Raw genomic sequence first — 16,246 nt, forward strand, 5'->3', positions numbered from 1 at the left:
GGGGGGGGGGGAGAACTCCGAGGGAAGAGATTCCTCCTCTTTATTGTCTTTTATTTTCTCTTATTTATTTTCCCTTCCTTTTTGGATGCTTTTGATGAGGGAGGGTGTGTGGTGATGTTTCACCTGCAAGAGTGGTCTTCTCGCCTGCAATAAAATGCCTTTTCTCTGGTGGGAGTGTGATAACACTCTACCAACAGATTTTATTATTTATTATTTTTTATATTATATTATATTATATATATTTATATTTAAATATATGTATATTATATATATAATTGGCGAAAAAACTTTTAGGAGCGATGTCTTGCAATCCGGCTATCTGATTTTGATGATCTAGGCATCACTAGAAATATTTTTGCGCATACTGTCCTATAGTAGCTGTATTGGATGTAAGTTATGTAGTTAAGCAGGTTGAAATTCTCTTTTTTTTGTGGGAGACCTGCTAATCAAATATTATAGTGGAAATAACGAGGGAATATGTTGTTTTCACATGCCGAAGTTTTTAGCTGATTCGGCCATTAGTCCTAGTTAAACAAGCCAAGGTAATTGATCAAACTGTGTACTATGATTGCCAATAATCAAACAATATTCAATGATTACCGTGGAGGGTCTTGCATGTCTGGCACCCTAATGGGGAACCATCTTTTTTTTCTTTCTCTTGTTGTTTTTCTTTTATTATTTTTCCCTTGTTTATCATGACTGATTCACTGGGGAAGTTGGTTATTTTTTCCTGCTTTATTTTATTGTTGGAACAATGCAAGATGATGTTATTTAATTTAGTTACACTTTTATTGCCAAGTTATCTTCGTGGATAATGCACGACCCTTTGCCTTTTGATTCCATGTGGCCGTGTGTGAACTGAGTTAGAGTGAACCAAATTAACACAACCTTTGTCTAATAATAATGTCAATATGGATCATGAGGTCAAGTCCTCTTACATGTACCAAACCCTAACAAGAAAATCAATAATGTGTTGTCAACTCCTGTGGTGGGTAGAAATTTTTGATCTTCTCAGGTTCTCCTTGGGGGAAGCTGATACTGCTACATAATGTATGTGGGAGGTGGAGGAATTCCTTCACCCCACTCTTCCTCACTTCCTTCTCTCTTCTCTCTTTTCTCCTCTCTTTCTCTCTTCTTGGCCATGCCTTAGTATTTTTTCTCTTTTTTTTCTCGTGTGTTTAATGGTGGAGAGGAAAACAATATTTATAGGTGTCAACCCCTCCCCCTTATGGGTCTCCCAAAAATTTCCACGGGCCTACCAAAAAAGAATGGCAGGCTCCCACGTGTCCACCAATTTTTCCTTCCAAAAAATGAAATTTTCTCATTTTAAATGTACAAAACCTTCCTTGTTTATTTGAAATTGGCTCTAATGGACCTATCCCAAAACTTTCCTAAAAAATCATTTTTGAAAATTTGAAAAAAGAAATCAATTTTTTATATTTTATATTTTTTCTCATTTTTTCTTTTTTTTTTTCCATTTTGGGTAGGGTTCCTGCGGGCCCGTGGGGGAATTAGACGGGCCTGTGGAGACCTCTATGGGCCCGTGTGGACCTATAGGGGTTAGTGGGTGTGTCTTGCGGGCCCACCAAAAAAGGGCAGGTCCGGGAGAAAATAGGTCTGCCGACCCCCATTTCATCTCTTAGAGAACTAAACAATGGTGTGGTTTTTGAGCTCCTTATTTTCTCATATAAATCGAGAATAGCAGAGAGGGAACTTTTGCCCTTTTGTCAGCTGGGGATTTTTTTGACAATCCTTATTCATGTCGTTCCCGCACCATCGGAGAGTGCATATAATTAATTCATCAATATATAACATGCTAGTATCGAACGCCACAAGATCGGATCCAAAGTTGGACCGAGGTTGGATTAGGGTTTAGGATTGATTCTTGAGTCATTTCCGTTACCGGGATCCATTGCCAAAGGCCTAGATTCCCTTCCGGTGTGAAACATGAACCTCGATCATTCCCTGTATATCAACACTGCTTGGGTGGGTGACAAAATTGGGTGTCTACAATATTATGTGAGATGTGGACGATGTGTGTGTGTGTGAGGTGTGGATAGTGTGTGTGTGTGTGTGAAATTTTGAGAGGTGTGGAATGCGATGCCGCATTCCAGTGTGTGGTTATGGTTGTGTGGTGTGCAGTGTGACCGATGGTGTTTCCGGTATCGCATTCCAGTGTGTAGTTTTGGTTGTGTGGGTACAGTGTGGCTGATGCTATATCCAAAACTGTATATCTAACCATGACTATCATACTGTGATGATGTGATATGCTTGTATAGTAGATTGCATTTGGCTAGAATAACAAACTTGGGTGCTACAACCCCTTGCCAATAGGGTGAAGGTATTAGCTAATCCCACCCATACGACGTGGCCGATGGTGACTCTGGTGCCAAGACAAGCCCAACATGGTCGATGATGATTTTGGAGCCAAGGCTATTAGGGATTATTAATATACTAACATTGATTTTTCCTTCAAGAACAGATTTGATATCTAGTGTACGCTCTTGGAGATATTTCCAGTCTTATTTGCAGGATTTTTTCAGGGAGGACTAAATTTCAGTGTCCACTCCTATGCAAATTCACTTATCTCCATCAAACTTGTCTGTTTCATGGTTTGGAATTTATATTGAACCAGGTTTGGTACTTATTTTTTGGATATTTGAATCCAAAAAATAGTAAAAAATTCATCCAAAAGGATAAAAATTTAATCCCCCAGTTCAAGAGCAAAAGCTGAATTTTTATAGTGGCGATTTTCAACTTTCAAATGCTGAAGTTTTTCTCATATATGAAAATTCCATAAATCTTATTATGGTAGAACATTGCTAAAAACCAAAGATCCGGTAAAATAATATTTTGTGTTATGTCTATAAATTTATTTTCATTTAGGGTGATTTTAACAACATTCATGCACTTCAAATTGATGTAGACACCCATGCCAGCCTACACTATAGAAGGAGGAAGAGAACCAACCAGCCCAACCAGCTTTCAGGCTGATCGAGCCCTGCGCCCAATTTTTTTCTATGCTGGTCCATCTCTGCAGGCCATCGAACCAGCATAGATGCTGCATATTATTTCTGTATTTTAGTTCCTATATTTGTCTTCTAGAAGATCCCCAACAAATGCCATCGATCCAGCTTGCAGCTGTTATCCAGGAGCTTCTATATTGTGACCTTTGATCCTCCATAGAAGTTGGTTGTCTTTTGTGTGTTTGACCAGTCAACTGCAAGTTGGCTAAGTAAAGTTAGTCTTATAGAAGTCCTTTGTATTGTCTCTTACGTTTTCTTAGAGTACAACTCAGTAGTTAGTTGCCAAAGTCATTGGTTTCTATTTTATGTTAGTTTCCTATTTGGTTTGTTTCTAATTTGTATGGATGTGCCTATTCTAATTTTAAGAGAGACCATTGTAACACTTTTACAATTAATGAAGAATTGATAAATTGCAGCCAATTTGTGCTCCAACTCCTGAGAAAGGATGTCCAAACACCTGAGATAGCTATGGGTGAGAGGCCCAGGCTGAGATAGCCATTATCCTACCCATACCTATCCCAATCCCATCCTTCTCTTCTTTCTTATTCTCTTCTCTATTTGATTGTTGTGAGTGATTGTTGAGACTGTTTTGAATCTTTTGATCATTGTTGAAGACCCAAAAGCCACCATTGTTTGTGATCGAAGACCAGCCAAGGTCAAGGGATCGATCTCAGCCCTTGACAGTGGTCAGATCTCCCAAACCAGAAGCCCTTTCTGAAGGCCTTTTGGAGGGTTTGAAGAGCTCAACAGGGAGGCCACTCGACCTGCTTTCCAGGCCCTTCTGGCCAGCCTTTGTCCAACCACAGGCTTTCTTTCTTCTCTGCCGGAAACCCTAATTCAGTCAGGGTGTTGCTGAACTGCTGCTATGCTGGAGCCTTGTTTGGGAACCTCTTTGGTGGTTATTTAGACCTAGAATAGACCTCCAATTGACCAGGTGTGGAGTTCCTAAACCCCTTTATTTTGTGAAGTTCTATTTCAGCCCTAATCAATCTCTGTGAAGTTGGTCAACATTAAAGTAGCTGAAGTCTATGGTGAGAAAACTATCTTGCTAAGGCAATGACTGACACCCTCCCATGACCAACCCCCTCCCAGCGGTTCCCGACGGGATCCCTCCTGCCAAAATCGCTCCCCCTTCTGCCTCCCTCTCCTTCCCCTCTACCGACGACTTTCCCTTGCTGTCCTCATCGCCTGAAATCCCAAATCCTCCTATCCACCACCTGGAACCTCTTCCACCTTACTCCCCAACCTCCTCCACCCCATAACCCTGGAACACCGTTGCCTCCACAACCTCCCTCTCAGCTTATCCTCCCTCCTCCCTCCTCCCTCCTCCCCTCCGGTGGGCCACTTCCTCCACTATATCCCCCCTCCATCATAAACGACACTCCTATTGGTTTATGCCCCTCGGGTGCTCTCGATTCGGAAGTCTCAAAATGGGCAAACTGCCTCATTAGCCATTTTCTGGGCAGTCACCTCCCATTTTACATTGTGAAATCTTCTTTGACAAAGCAATGGCAGATCAAAGGTAGACTATCTACCTTTTTGTTGGACAATGGACTCTTTGTTTTTGACTTCTCTGATGGCTCGGACAAGCAAATTGCTCTTGAGGTTGGCCCGTGGTAGGTTGGTAGAGAGCCAATATTTCTCAGACAATGGGACAAATTTACCTCCCTCTCTAAGATTGACCTCAAAACTATCCGATTTGGATCGCTCTCCCTTTGCTGCCTCTTCACTTTTGGTGCGCAAAAGGGCTCAGCATTGCTGGATCCATCATCGGAAAACCTTTATACTCGGACCTTCGTACCAAGACAATGGATCGAATCTCCTTTGCCCGCATCTGTATAGAAATATCTGTAAATAGGCCTCTTCCACTCTTGGTTGCTATATTTGAAGACGATGAACACTATTTTGATTAGGAGGTCAGATATGAATGGATGCCCCCTCATTGCTTCATATGCAAGATGTTCGGCCATTAAACCTCTCATTGTTCTGCAAAGTCCTTTATCACTTTAGGGACTAAGGCTGCTACTGAAAGAAGTCGACCTCCGTCCCCTGCTACTGATGTCCACCTCCATCAAGCCTGCCGCCGTCTCCAGAGAAGAAACCAGAATCGTAGTCGCATCAATCTTCCCTTTGAGATTGTGAGCGTGGATCCCAAGTCTGTTGTTGAGAATCCCTAGGCGGGACACATTCTCCAAGATCCTTTGTGCAACATCCTTTAATCCGTGGGACAAAACAGGTTCTCGCCTCTCTCAAGCTCTGCCTCTGAGACGAGTTCTGACGACTTCGATGATGGCCACTCTGGCACTGTAGGCTGCCTTGCCCCTGAGACTTCTACTTCAAGAGCTCCTTCCTTTGCCTTTTCACCTGTCCCTGACCCCCCTTCCGTTTTGTCCCTGTCTCTGCCTCCTCTGACGAAAAATCTTTCTGCTGCTCTTATATCTTCTACCTTGACTCGCCTCAAGCCTCTATCAAATCCCTTATTGCCTCTCCCTTTTGGAGACCCTACACCATCATCAATATCTAATGCCTTAACCTCCTCAAGAGCCTAGGCCCACCACTCCCACTCTCCGCCTCTTTTAGAATTAAGAACCCAAGCCCAAAACTCCAAATCTCTTTCTCCCTCTAACACCTTGGCCCACTCCACCGACCAACCCCTTGGCCTAACTCCTAATCAAATTACTGGCCTAGCATTGTCCGTCCTAAATTTAAACCATGACCAAACCACTTGCTTAAACTCAAACGCGAATCTGAACCAGTACCCGACCAACCCAATTCACCCTCCTTCGTCCTCACCTGCTTCGGCCGTGATTGCCAGCCCCCTGGTCGACTTCCAGGGTCTTCTCTGTCTGTCTCATTCCGCTGATCTCTATGCTGCTATCTCCAGCAGCTTTAGCGATCGCTTTGCTTCATCAGTCGCCACATCTGCATCCGCCTCGGAAGGCGCCAACACCAACTCATACGCCACTTTTGAAATCACCTTGGAAGGCGTCATCTCCAACTCGACACTCGTCTCTGGCGCAAGTCTCTTGGGTGCTCATCCTTTCGCCCTAGAGATCTCACCAACAGATATCTCAGGCCAACCCCAGATTCACAAGATGATGCTGCATCCAACTCCTTTCACGACTTCATCTTCCGCCTCCGAAGGCGTCAACATCCCCATGTCGTCGATATCTTCTCAAGATCCATCTTCGGCCTGCTCCCATGAGCCTGTTACTGCGATGAATGACTCCTACATCGACACCGTCTCCCCTGAGATGGGTGCCAGGTTGACAGATGCTGCCACGGTTGTGAGCTCCCCTATTGCCACGGTAACTCTACCGACTCGTGCTCGTATTTTATCTGTCCCCACCCCAATCCCCCCCGCGCATTTTTGCGACTGATTCTCCCACCCCTGCATGTACTGACCCCATCTCAGCTGTCTCTCCTCTTTGTCTCTCCTTCCCATCCTACTTGTTCTCAGAGCCCCATCTTACCCCCTTGCCTGTGGCTTCTCCTTCCACAATTAGGAAATCCAAGCCCATTCGATCCTGCACTCTGGCTAAATCGTCCCCTCTCAAAGAATACCATCGTAAGCCCAGGCCAAAGGCTAAGCACCTGACCCAATCCTCCTCCAAATCTTGGTCCAACTCTGCGGAGCTCTCGTCTCATACTCCCCCCATTCTAAATGATTCCCTGGATCATTTGGAATGTCAAAGGTCTAAATTCCCTTGCTAAACAGGCCGTTATCCGCTCCCATCTTAAATCCTCCAAAGCGCCCCTCCGCTGCCTTCTGGAAACCATGGTCCAAGAGGCCAATGCCCCTCGCATTGTGGCTGTGATTGCCCCTTCCTGGTCCTTTTTCAATTACAACCACTCTCAAATTGGGCGCATTTGGATCCTATGGAACCCAAACCTCATCCATATCTCTCCCATCTCCTCCTCAGCCCAATATATCCACTTCTCCTTCTCCTCGGCTCCTCGGCTCCTCGACTCCTGGCTCCCCTCTCTCCTTTTCCGTCATCTATGCCCACAATTGCCCCTCTGACAGGCTCTCCCTCTGGGCCTATATCCGTGCTTTCTCCCTAATCGTCGGCATTGAGCCTTTGGGTTTGGGGGGTGATTTTATTGTGGTCTAGGCTTGCCATGAGAAAATGGGAAGCTCTCCCATTGATCTCCCATTTTTTGATTCCTTTAACGATTGCATAGATGACATTAACATGAATGACCTCTGGTGGTTTGGCCAAAAATTCTCTTGGCAAAACCGTCGCTTGGGCCCAAATCGGGTCGCTTGCAAGCTGGATCGAGTTCTGGTCAATGAGTCTTGGCTCAAATCCTTTCCCTCTTCTTATGCCTCATTTGATCAACCTGGTATCTCAGATCATTCCCCTATATCCCTCTTCATCCAACCCGCCATCTCCTTTGGCCCCAAACCTTTTAAGTTTTTTGACATGTGGTCCTAGTATAAGGGTTTTCTCCCCATTGTCAGAGAATCTTGGGCCTGTCAAACCTCTAACCCCTCTTCCCCTCTTATTGCATTTGCAAAACGGCTCAAACATGTCCAAATTGCCCTGAAAGCCTGGAATCTCTCCACGTTTGGGAACATTTCTGAGAGGGTCAAAACTTGTCAAGAGAAGCTCCATTCCCTTCCAGCCCAACTTCAACTTGATCTCTCCAATGCCTCCCTTGCTGAGGAGGAGAAATCCACATCCTATGAGCTTTCTTCCCTTCTTGCTCAAGAGGAAAGCTTCCTCCGCCAGAAATCCAGAATCAAATGGCATAAGCTTGGGGACTCTAACTCAACCTACTTCCACAGATCCCTTAAAGCTCGGAACAACTCCAATTCCATTCCAAGCCTTACCTCCTCTTCTGGAGTTGTCTTAACCACCCCCTCTGAGATCAAATCTGAGGCTATCTCCTATTTTGAGAGACTCTTTCTTCCCCCCTCCTCTTCCCCTTCTCCTCCTCTCCCCCCTAACCTTCTAAATAAATTCGTTCCTGCTAATCTTATCCCTTCCCTCGTTGCCATCCCTTTTGATGAGATCCTGTCAGTCGTCCTCTCCCATAAAGCCAACAAAGCCCCTGGTCCTGATGGCTTCAGCATGAGATTCTTTTTCTCTTGCTGGCACATCATTCGAAATGACCTAATCTTTACCATTAGAAGTTTCTTCCTCAACCCTTCCCAAATCCTTGGCATCAACCACACTTTTCTCTGTCTCATCCCAAAGAAAGAAGGTGCCAAATCTATGGGGGACTTCAGACCCATCTCTCTTTGCAACCTCCTTTATAAATTCATAGCCAAAATCCTGGATAACCGGATCCAAGCCATGATTGACTCCCTAGTCAGCCCCAATCAATCGGCATTCATTACTAGGTGCAGCATTGCGGATAATATCATCCTCTTCCATGAGATTGTTCGTGGTTTTGATCGCAAATCTCACGCCCCTGCTGCTCTCCTCAAGACGACATCTATAAGGCCTTTGATTCCATTCGTTGGGACTTCATCTCCAACACTGTCCTCCAGATATCCTTTCCCCCCTCTTTCGTCCATTTGATCCACTGTTGCATTCCTCTCCTTGCTTTTCCGTCCTCATCAATGGTAGCCCTGCTGGATTCTTTCCTTCCGTTGTCGGAATCCATCAAGGATGTCCCTTCTCCCCCTTCCTCTTCTCTTTCTCCTTTGAAATCCTCTCCCGCTCCATCCAATCCTCCACTGATCTCCATCTCATATCCCCTATTCCTAAATGCAAAAGTCTTTTGCTTTCCCACCTTGCCTTTGCTGATGACCTAATGATCTTTTCCAAGGTTGATTCTCGATCCATCTCCTCCATAATGTCCTCCCTTAGACTCTTTGAATCCCTCTCTGGGCTTTGCATCAATGTCCTTAAATCCAACATCTTCCTTTCTACAGTTTCTGACTTGCATAGGGATCATCTCGTTGCCATCTCGGGCTTCTCCCTAGGATCCCTCCCAGTCAAATATCTAGGTCTCCCCCTTATCTCCTCTCGTCTCACTACTCACCACTGCTCCCCCATCCTTGATTCTATCAGGAAGAAGTTGCAGCTTTGGAAAGGGAAACTCCTCTCCTACGCCGACCGGTTGGTCCTCATCAAATCTGTCCTTCAATCCCTCTACCTCTTTTGGTCTAGAATTTTCTCCATTCTAGCCTCAACCACCAAAGCCGTAGACTCCATTTTGTGCTCCTTCCTCTGGAAAGGAGCTGAATCCACCAAATTCCTCCATCCCATTTGCTATTCCAAAGTCTACTCCCCTAAATCTGAAGGGGGTTTGGGCCTTCACTCAATAAAGGACACCAACTCTGTCAGCATCCTAAAGCTGATATGGAGAATTGCCTCAAAACATCGCAGTATTTGGGTATCTTGGATTTACTCCCACCCTCTTAAAAATGACTCCCTTTAGTTGGCGTCCCTCCCCTCAGATGCCTCCCCAATTTGGAAATCCATCCTCAAGTTCAGGACCATTGCCCTCGAAGGGCTCTCCCATAAGATTGGTAATGGCTCCTCCACCTTCCTTTGGCTAGACCCCTGGCACCTCGCTGGCATTCTCACCAATCTCATCTCCCTAAGACTCATTTACTCTTCTGGCCTCCCAGATCTGCCCTAGTCTCATCCATTCTCTCCTTCTCTGGCTGGTCCCCTCCCTGCTCCCCCCTCCTCTGGATGATCTTTGGTCGGCCCTTCCTCCTATCCCCCCTGGGCATCGAGGAAGAGATGATAAAGTCCTCTGGAAGCCCTCTCCAATGGGCTCCTTCACTTTGGCCTTTGCCTAGGAATTTATTCGTACCGAATCTCCTACTGTCCCTTGTCACAATGTAGTATGGTTCAAAGGCCACATCCCCCGCCACAGCTTCACCACCTGGCGTGCTCTCACCGATTGTCTGCCCACCCAATCTTTTCTCATCTATAAACACATTCAGGTCTCTCCTTCCTACTGCCTCTGTTGGAACAATCCCGAAGATCTTAACCACCTCTTCTTTTCTTACCCCTTCTCCGCTTCAATCTGGAAGAAGGCCCTCAAATCTATTTGGCCCAAACCGAGACCCACTTTGCCCTTCACCAGGGAATGGATATGGATTGATATGACTTTTGGCGGCACTACCTTGTGTGACACTATAGGGAAGCTCATATTTGCTGCAACTATCAACCACATTTGGATGGATCGAAACCTCATAAGATGGACTTCCAACTCTTGTTCCTTGAAAGGATTTGGAAAGCCATCTACTTTGAGGCAAGTTCCAAACTTGGCACTCTCAGGCGTAGACCTGTTAGGGACACCCCAAGGAACAGGCATATTGTCGTCTCCTGGAGTCTTCCACCCTCCACTATCTCTCCATCTATTCCCCTCCCCCATTGATTGTCTCCCAGTAGTTGGGTTTTCAGGCTCTTGATGTATTTTGTTCTTCCCACTTCGATATTGCCCCCCCTTTTTTCCCTTTTGTTTTCCTTTTTTCCTTGTATATTCTTTCTCTTAGTAATGAATTATTTATTCATCCCAAAAAAAAAAAAAAAAAAAAATCTTTGTGAAGTTTTCTTTGGATCCCTAACCTGAGAATCCGGTCTGATTATTGGTGTGGGGTGTGGAGTGAATCAACTATTGGGGCTGTTTGCCTAAAGTAAACCAACCTTACATCACAATAAAGTTTCACTGGAACATAACTTTTGTCAAAACATTATAGATTTAAGCAATCTTGGATTTGTTGGAAAGCTGGTTTTGTGCTTTTTCCAACAAATCCAAGATTGCTTAAATATGATTTATATCGAAGGAGATATATTCTGGTCAAAACCTTATTTGGTGTATGCAAATGCTGTTTAAAATTGCTTTAAGTGAAAGTAAATTTATGGAGATAAAAATAAAGATTATTTTACCACTCTCAAATTTTATCAATGTTTTATCATGATAAGACTTATGGAATTTTCAGATTTGAAAAGAACCCCAACATTTAAGAGTTGAAAATCTCTGCCACAACCGAAAGTTCAGTTTTTGTTCCTCAATTGGGGGGTTGAATTTTTATTCTTCTGGACTTTAAAATTGCAACTATTTTTATAGGATTCAAATAGGGGGTTATTTTTTTTATTTATAAATAATATCTTAAGTAAATGGAATAACAAATGAAGTTTTGCATAAACAAGTACCAAACCACGTTTTTCCGTTTAACCACTAGCAAACTTGGGTCAATATCACAAGTGCCATTCTAGATGTTCTTTTTCTGAGACTAATTCATGGATTAGGTTTAAAAGGTAAAAAATAGGCACCACACAAAAAAATCATAGCCAAAAACACTTTATCGGCCTTGAACCAACGGTTTGAGTTTCCCCGAAAAAAGTACCAGGTTTTGACCTTGTTTTGTAGTTTTCGACCCATATCTCAGTTTTGGGGTTGGCCAAAACCGGCCTCGAGATCAAATTCTCAATCCTTGAGTGTAAGTAACACAGAAACAGGTCAGGGCAAGAAGGAAAGAAACCAGAAGGAAAGGAGAGAAACAAATAAGAATAGAGGAAGGGAAATAAGGTAATAGAGTGGAAAGAGAAGGACCTTACTGGAGGGTGAAGAAGAACCAAACCTTAAGGAAGGGAGGAGAACCACATGACTACCAATTGCCCCACAGCGAAGCACAGAAAACCAATAGATTTCTCAATTCAAAATTTTCACCACCCTTTAAATCCAATGATGGGGTTATATATATATATATATAAAGAAAACTCCAACAAAATAATAGTAGCCTACTATTTTTGAAAATGATGAAACTAGGAAAGATACCTTCCTACATATCTGTCTCCGACAAAAAAATAATCAAATAAAATAAATAGAAGATTACATAATCAATCAATATCTACCAAGGCCCTTTGGACCAAAAGTTTGGGTTGGGCCAGTTGAATCCATGGTTTTAAGTATCGGCGCGTATCGTGCCAACTGCATCATCTAGTCATTATTAAATCTGGTATCAATTGATATCAGGGAAAGATATCTTTAAAACTAATACTCATTCAACTCAAGTCTTCAAGAGAAGTTGTTCTCAGGTCAACTTCCTCAAGACCTTTTATATCTAGTTGAAGCACTAGTAGATGATGTCTAATACTTTTGCTTCCATTTTCCTTCATCCTCAAAAGCTTTCTCCTAATTTTGTTTCCTGTAATTCTCTGTTTGTTGTTCTGATAGATATTTGTTTGTCAGAGGCCACGTCTTTTTTCTTTTTTATCATTGGAATTGTTTCCTACAGTTTGAAAATTTCCTTCTTGTGCTGCTTCTATATACTTCTCTATGTTTCTCTGATAGGTGTGGTGCTGGACAATCTGGTAATATGGGTTCATCTGATGCAGTTCTTGATGGAATAGTTGGTTTTGGACAGTCAAATACATCCATGATATCACAACTTGCTTCAGAAGGGAAAGTGAGAAGGATGTTTGCTCACTGCTTGGGCGGTGTAAATGGAGGTGGAGTGTTTGCTATTGGACACGTCGTGCAGCCAAAAGTGAAAACAACTCCATTGGTACCAGATCAGTGAGTGGATTTATCTTGTTCTGTAAAGTGTTTTGTACATTATGTTTTTCGTATTTATCAGTTTAAGATGTTTTGTGTAAGTTTTTACTGATAAGATCTATTTGAAAATAAAGTCCTAGGTGATTCATGAAGAAATGTGTTGTATTATCTTATTTGTTTAAATCTACACTTTCTCAAGGTTGAATCCCATGTTATCAAAGACAAATCTGCTATATTTCTTTTAATCCTTTTATTGGCTCTTTATTTTCAATCAAGAAATACTCCTGTGATTAGACATTCTTCTTGGGTGTATATGAAAGTTATGATGCTATATTTTTCTAGTACACATAAATATAAAAAGAATGAAGAGGAAAAATTAAAATCTTTTGTTGATTCATAGTTATTTTCATGAATCAGCCATAGGATGTCTTGGTAAATATCAGGGGCAAACCAACAGGTCCACATAATGGGAATGGTAGGTTAGGCTGTATTTTACTTCTTGATTGTTTCGAGTCATTAAGAAAGTATTGTTGTCGCTTCAGTCTTACCATATGAATCTTAGTTCTGGTTGTCCAAAGTGGTGGGCCTTCATAGTTGATCTTTAGTAATTAGGGGCCATTATATTTATTTATTTATTTATTTATTAGCCTATGAATGCTCATTGTAATTTTAATTACAGCAACAAAGAAAAGGGATATCATTACTTTGAAGAGTAAAGCGAATTGTACATTAAAAAACAGGATGATTCGTCCCCAGACCCACAAAGATGTTTATATGTCTTTCACATGATAACTCTTTCTTTGAGTTTAACCCATTTCATAAGCTTTCTCCCAATTGCAATGCAGAGCTGTTGAGGACTTTTTTCTTTACCCAAAAAAAATCTTTTGTTGCTTTCCAGCCAGGTCTGTTAAACAGTAGCATGGGGACCATCTTCCAATGGATTCTTCCTTTTTTACCGAATGGAGTCTGAGGCCAATAATCTAATAGCATCTCCACGTTTCTAGGGTTGCGGTATTTATCGTTTGTGGCTCTTAAGAGTCAAGCCTTCAAACAAGGGAAACCCTACAACTTACCTTATATTGATCCTTCTTCCTGCTCTCTCTTATTTTTTTTTTCTTCCCTCTAACTGTAGTTTGATTTATCAACTAGCACTCAATCCTTTCTTGTTAACGTAAACCTGCAAACCACCTCACCCCTAATCCTAGTTCTTGACTGTAGAAGTGATCAAATAGCCTAGAGTTCATTCATCAATCTCTCGAGGTCGTCTGGCATTGAGGAGGGGAAGCGGAGGAAGACAGCTCTCCAACTCTCCAACAAGTCATTTTACTGTTCACTATTTGCTACATGGGTTATTCCATGTGATAGAGGACCCCACTTCCATCTTAGTTGCCAAATTTTAGCCCAAAATAAGAAAGGAAGGTGACTCAAATTCTGATCCAAAGTTTTAGTAAAATTACGAGATGTAAATTATCATAGAACAAAAATTGACATCTTTTGTAATTTTTTTTAGTTTCTCTACTCAATTTAAGCTGAAATTGTATTAATGAGATGCTTACCTGGTTCTCATTCACAAGGCCTTACCCATGTATTGCCATGTGGCAAATAGTGAAGTGTTGTACTTCACTAGGCATATTGACATCTAGATTTTTCCCACAAAAGATACTTTACTTAGCTAAAGGAAATAAGTGTTTAATTTTACATGCAAATCCTCCAAGAACTTATATTTTACATTTAAATCCCTCAAAACTTAGTATTTTACATATACCACCTTAAAAACTTAGTACTTTACACAAACCCCCAACTCTTTAGGTAGCACACACCTTACCTTTTATAATTAAAGGTAAATATTTTCTTATTTTCATTTTAGTCCTTTCATATTTAGAAGTAAAAGGGGCCAAACTTTGTATTGTACCCAAGAAGTCCTCTTTGTAAATAAAACTACGAGAAGAAACTCTAATATATTGCCCCAAAATTTTCTATGTATCACCCTAGTTGCCTAGGTTCACACCAAGGTTCCAACATGTCTAGGCGCCACCAACCACTTAGCATTGTCTTGTTACTGTGATAAGTCGATAACTATGGAGTCACCTAAAACACCTAGATATAAACTGATTACTATGCTGTACCTCTCTTTTCTGAACCTGCAGAGTTGTTCAACATGAAAATAATATGAATTCTTTTTATTACAAGTCTGTCTATTATTTTTCAATAACAGTTTTACTCTACAATCCTAATTGCAATCCTCCTCAAGTTTGGAGCACTACCACCCCTATAGTTTAGCTTCCAATTAGTTCTACAAGTTTATATGTAAGGATAGAATATATTATTGAACCTTACTTACCAGGGGGTAGAGTTCCTCTTCCATGGATGGCCTTCTGATTGGAAAACCCATGAGTGCCCTGTCGGAAATACTTCACGTAGGAAGTTTAATAATTTCATTAGCCACTCAATGAGTCTTTAACACAGTAAATACTGGCATACATTAAACATTATGTAATTTATTCCTTATCCGTGACAGTTGTGGCACTTCTGATATCCTGCTCCATCTTATTGATAAGATTGCAAAGGGCTTCCAAGCAATGGCAGATCATACCATATTGGAAATCCGTATTCAAATAATAGGTTGCACAAGGTTGGAAAATGACATTAGAACTTTTTAATCAAGGGTTGAAGTGAAAAGTCCTATGAACTTGTGACCTACAGATGCTCCTTGTCAAATGTATGTCCTGAACCAGAATTTTTCTGATCGATCTTGTATAAGTTTAAAAAAATTTCTTGCTACCGATTGAATTCTACTCTCTTATTTTTCTTCTCACCAAATTAATTCCAGCCACCATCTTTCACATGGTTTGCTTCTTATCCTCATTAACCTTTCTAAGAAGAAAAAAGAACCTGTCCCAAAACTTATCGACGTGATGGGATCTTGAACTCCAAATCTCAGACCTCACACAAGAACTGGACAACACTCTCCAGTGTAAACATTTGAGGAAGACCATCCTTTTAGGTATAAATGCTGTCGAGTGCAACATAATTCGTTGCGAACCTCGTAGCAGCAGGCCTCACCAAATCCCCTCTCGTATATTTCCTCATCAATGCCAACATGTGGCTGTGGATGAGAGTAGTGATCTTCTTTATATCCTGAACCTTCTGCTGAACCTTGTACATCTCTCCAATGTCCTTAACATGAAATCTATGCAATTTTCTGCACATGAGGTTCAAAATAGTTCCTCTTTAACGTTCCTATATTGGGCACGTTATCGCTTCCTATTTGAATGGCATTCTGTTCTTCAATCTCTTTTACAACAGGATGCTCTGCTCCAAATGTTTACACTGGAGAGTGTTGTCCAGTTCTTATCTTAGGTCTGAGATTTGGAGTTCAAGATCCCATCATGTCGTTAAGTTTTGGGATAGGGTCAGAAGACTTTATTCAGTAATGAAGCCACTCTTTTTTCTTTAAAAGAAAAAAAGGAGAAAACCAGGGGTAAATATGTCCGATATAGGTAGATCCAAATCGAGCAAGACTGATTCCGTCACGATACCAATTACTAAAGCCTTGCTTAAGTTGGAAATGGTGCAAGGATCGATTGAAGAGATATGAGGAGGTAAGAGGTGAGAAGAGAAGAGAGAAGGAGATGTGCAACCAAATGTGGGACTGAAAAGATTCCTCTCCCGTATTTGATTTACTTACTAACACAAATAAGAATCACATACACCTCCCTAGGGAGGTATAAAAGGTAAAACGTAAA

The 16,246-nt window shown here is 41.9% G+C and overlaps 1 protein-coding gene across 1 annotated transcript in view; it reads left to right on the forward strand.

The window, feature by feature from the left end:
* LOC122090709 (aspartic proteinase 36-like) overlaps nt 1–16,246 on the forward strand; it is a 37,568-nt gene that overhangs the window by 10,081 nt on the left and 11,241 nt on the right. Inside the window, exon 4 of the mRNA XM_042660391.1 lies at nt 12,297–12,521. Coding sequence (XP_042516325.1) covers nt 12,297–12,521 — 225 coding nt within the window. The remainder of the gene's footprint in view (nt 1–12,296; nt 12,522–16,246) is intronic.

The sequence above is a fragment of the Macadamia integrifolia genome, chromosome 10 (assembly GCF_013358625.1).
Source record: "Macadamia integrifolia cultivar HAES 741 chromosome 10, SCU_Mint_v3, whole genome shotgun sequence".
In the NCBI taxonomy this organism is placed as follows: Eukaryota; Viridiplantae; Streptophyta; class Magnoliopsida; order Proteales; family Proteaceae; genus Macadamia; species Macadamia integrifolia.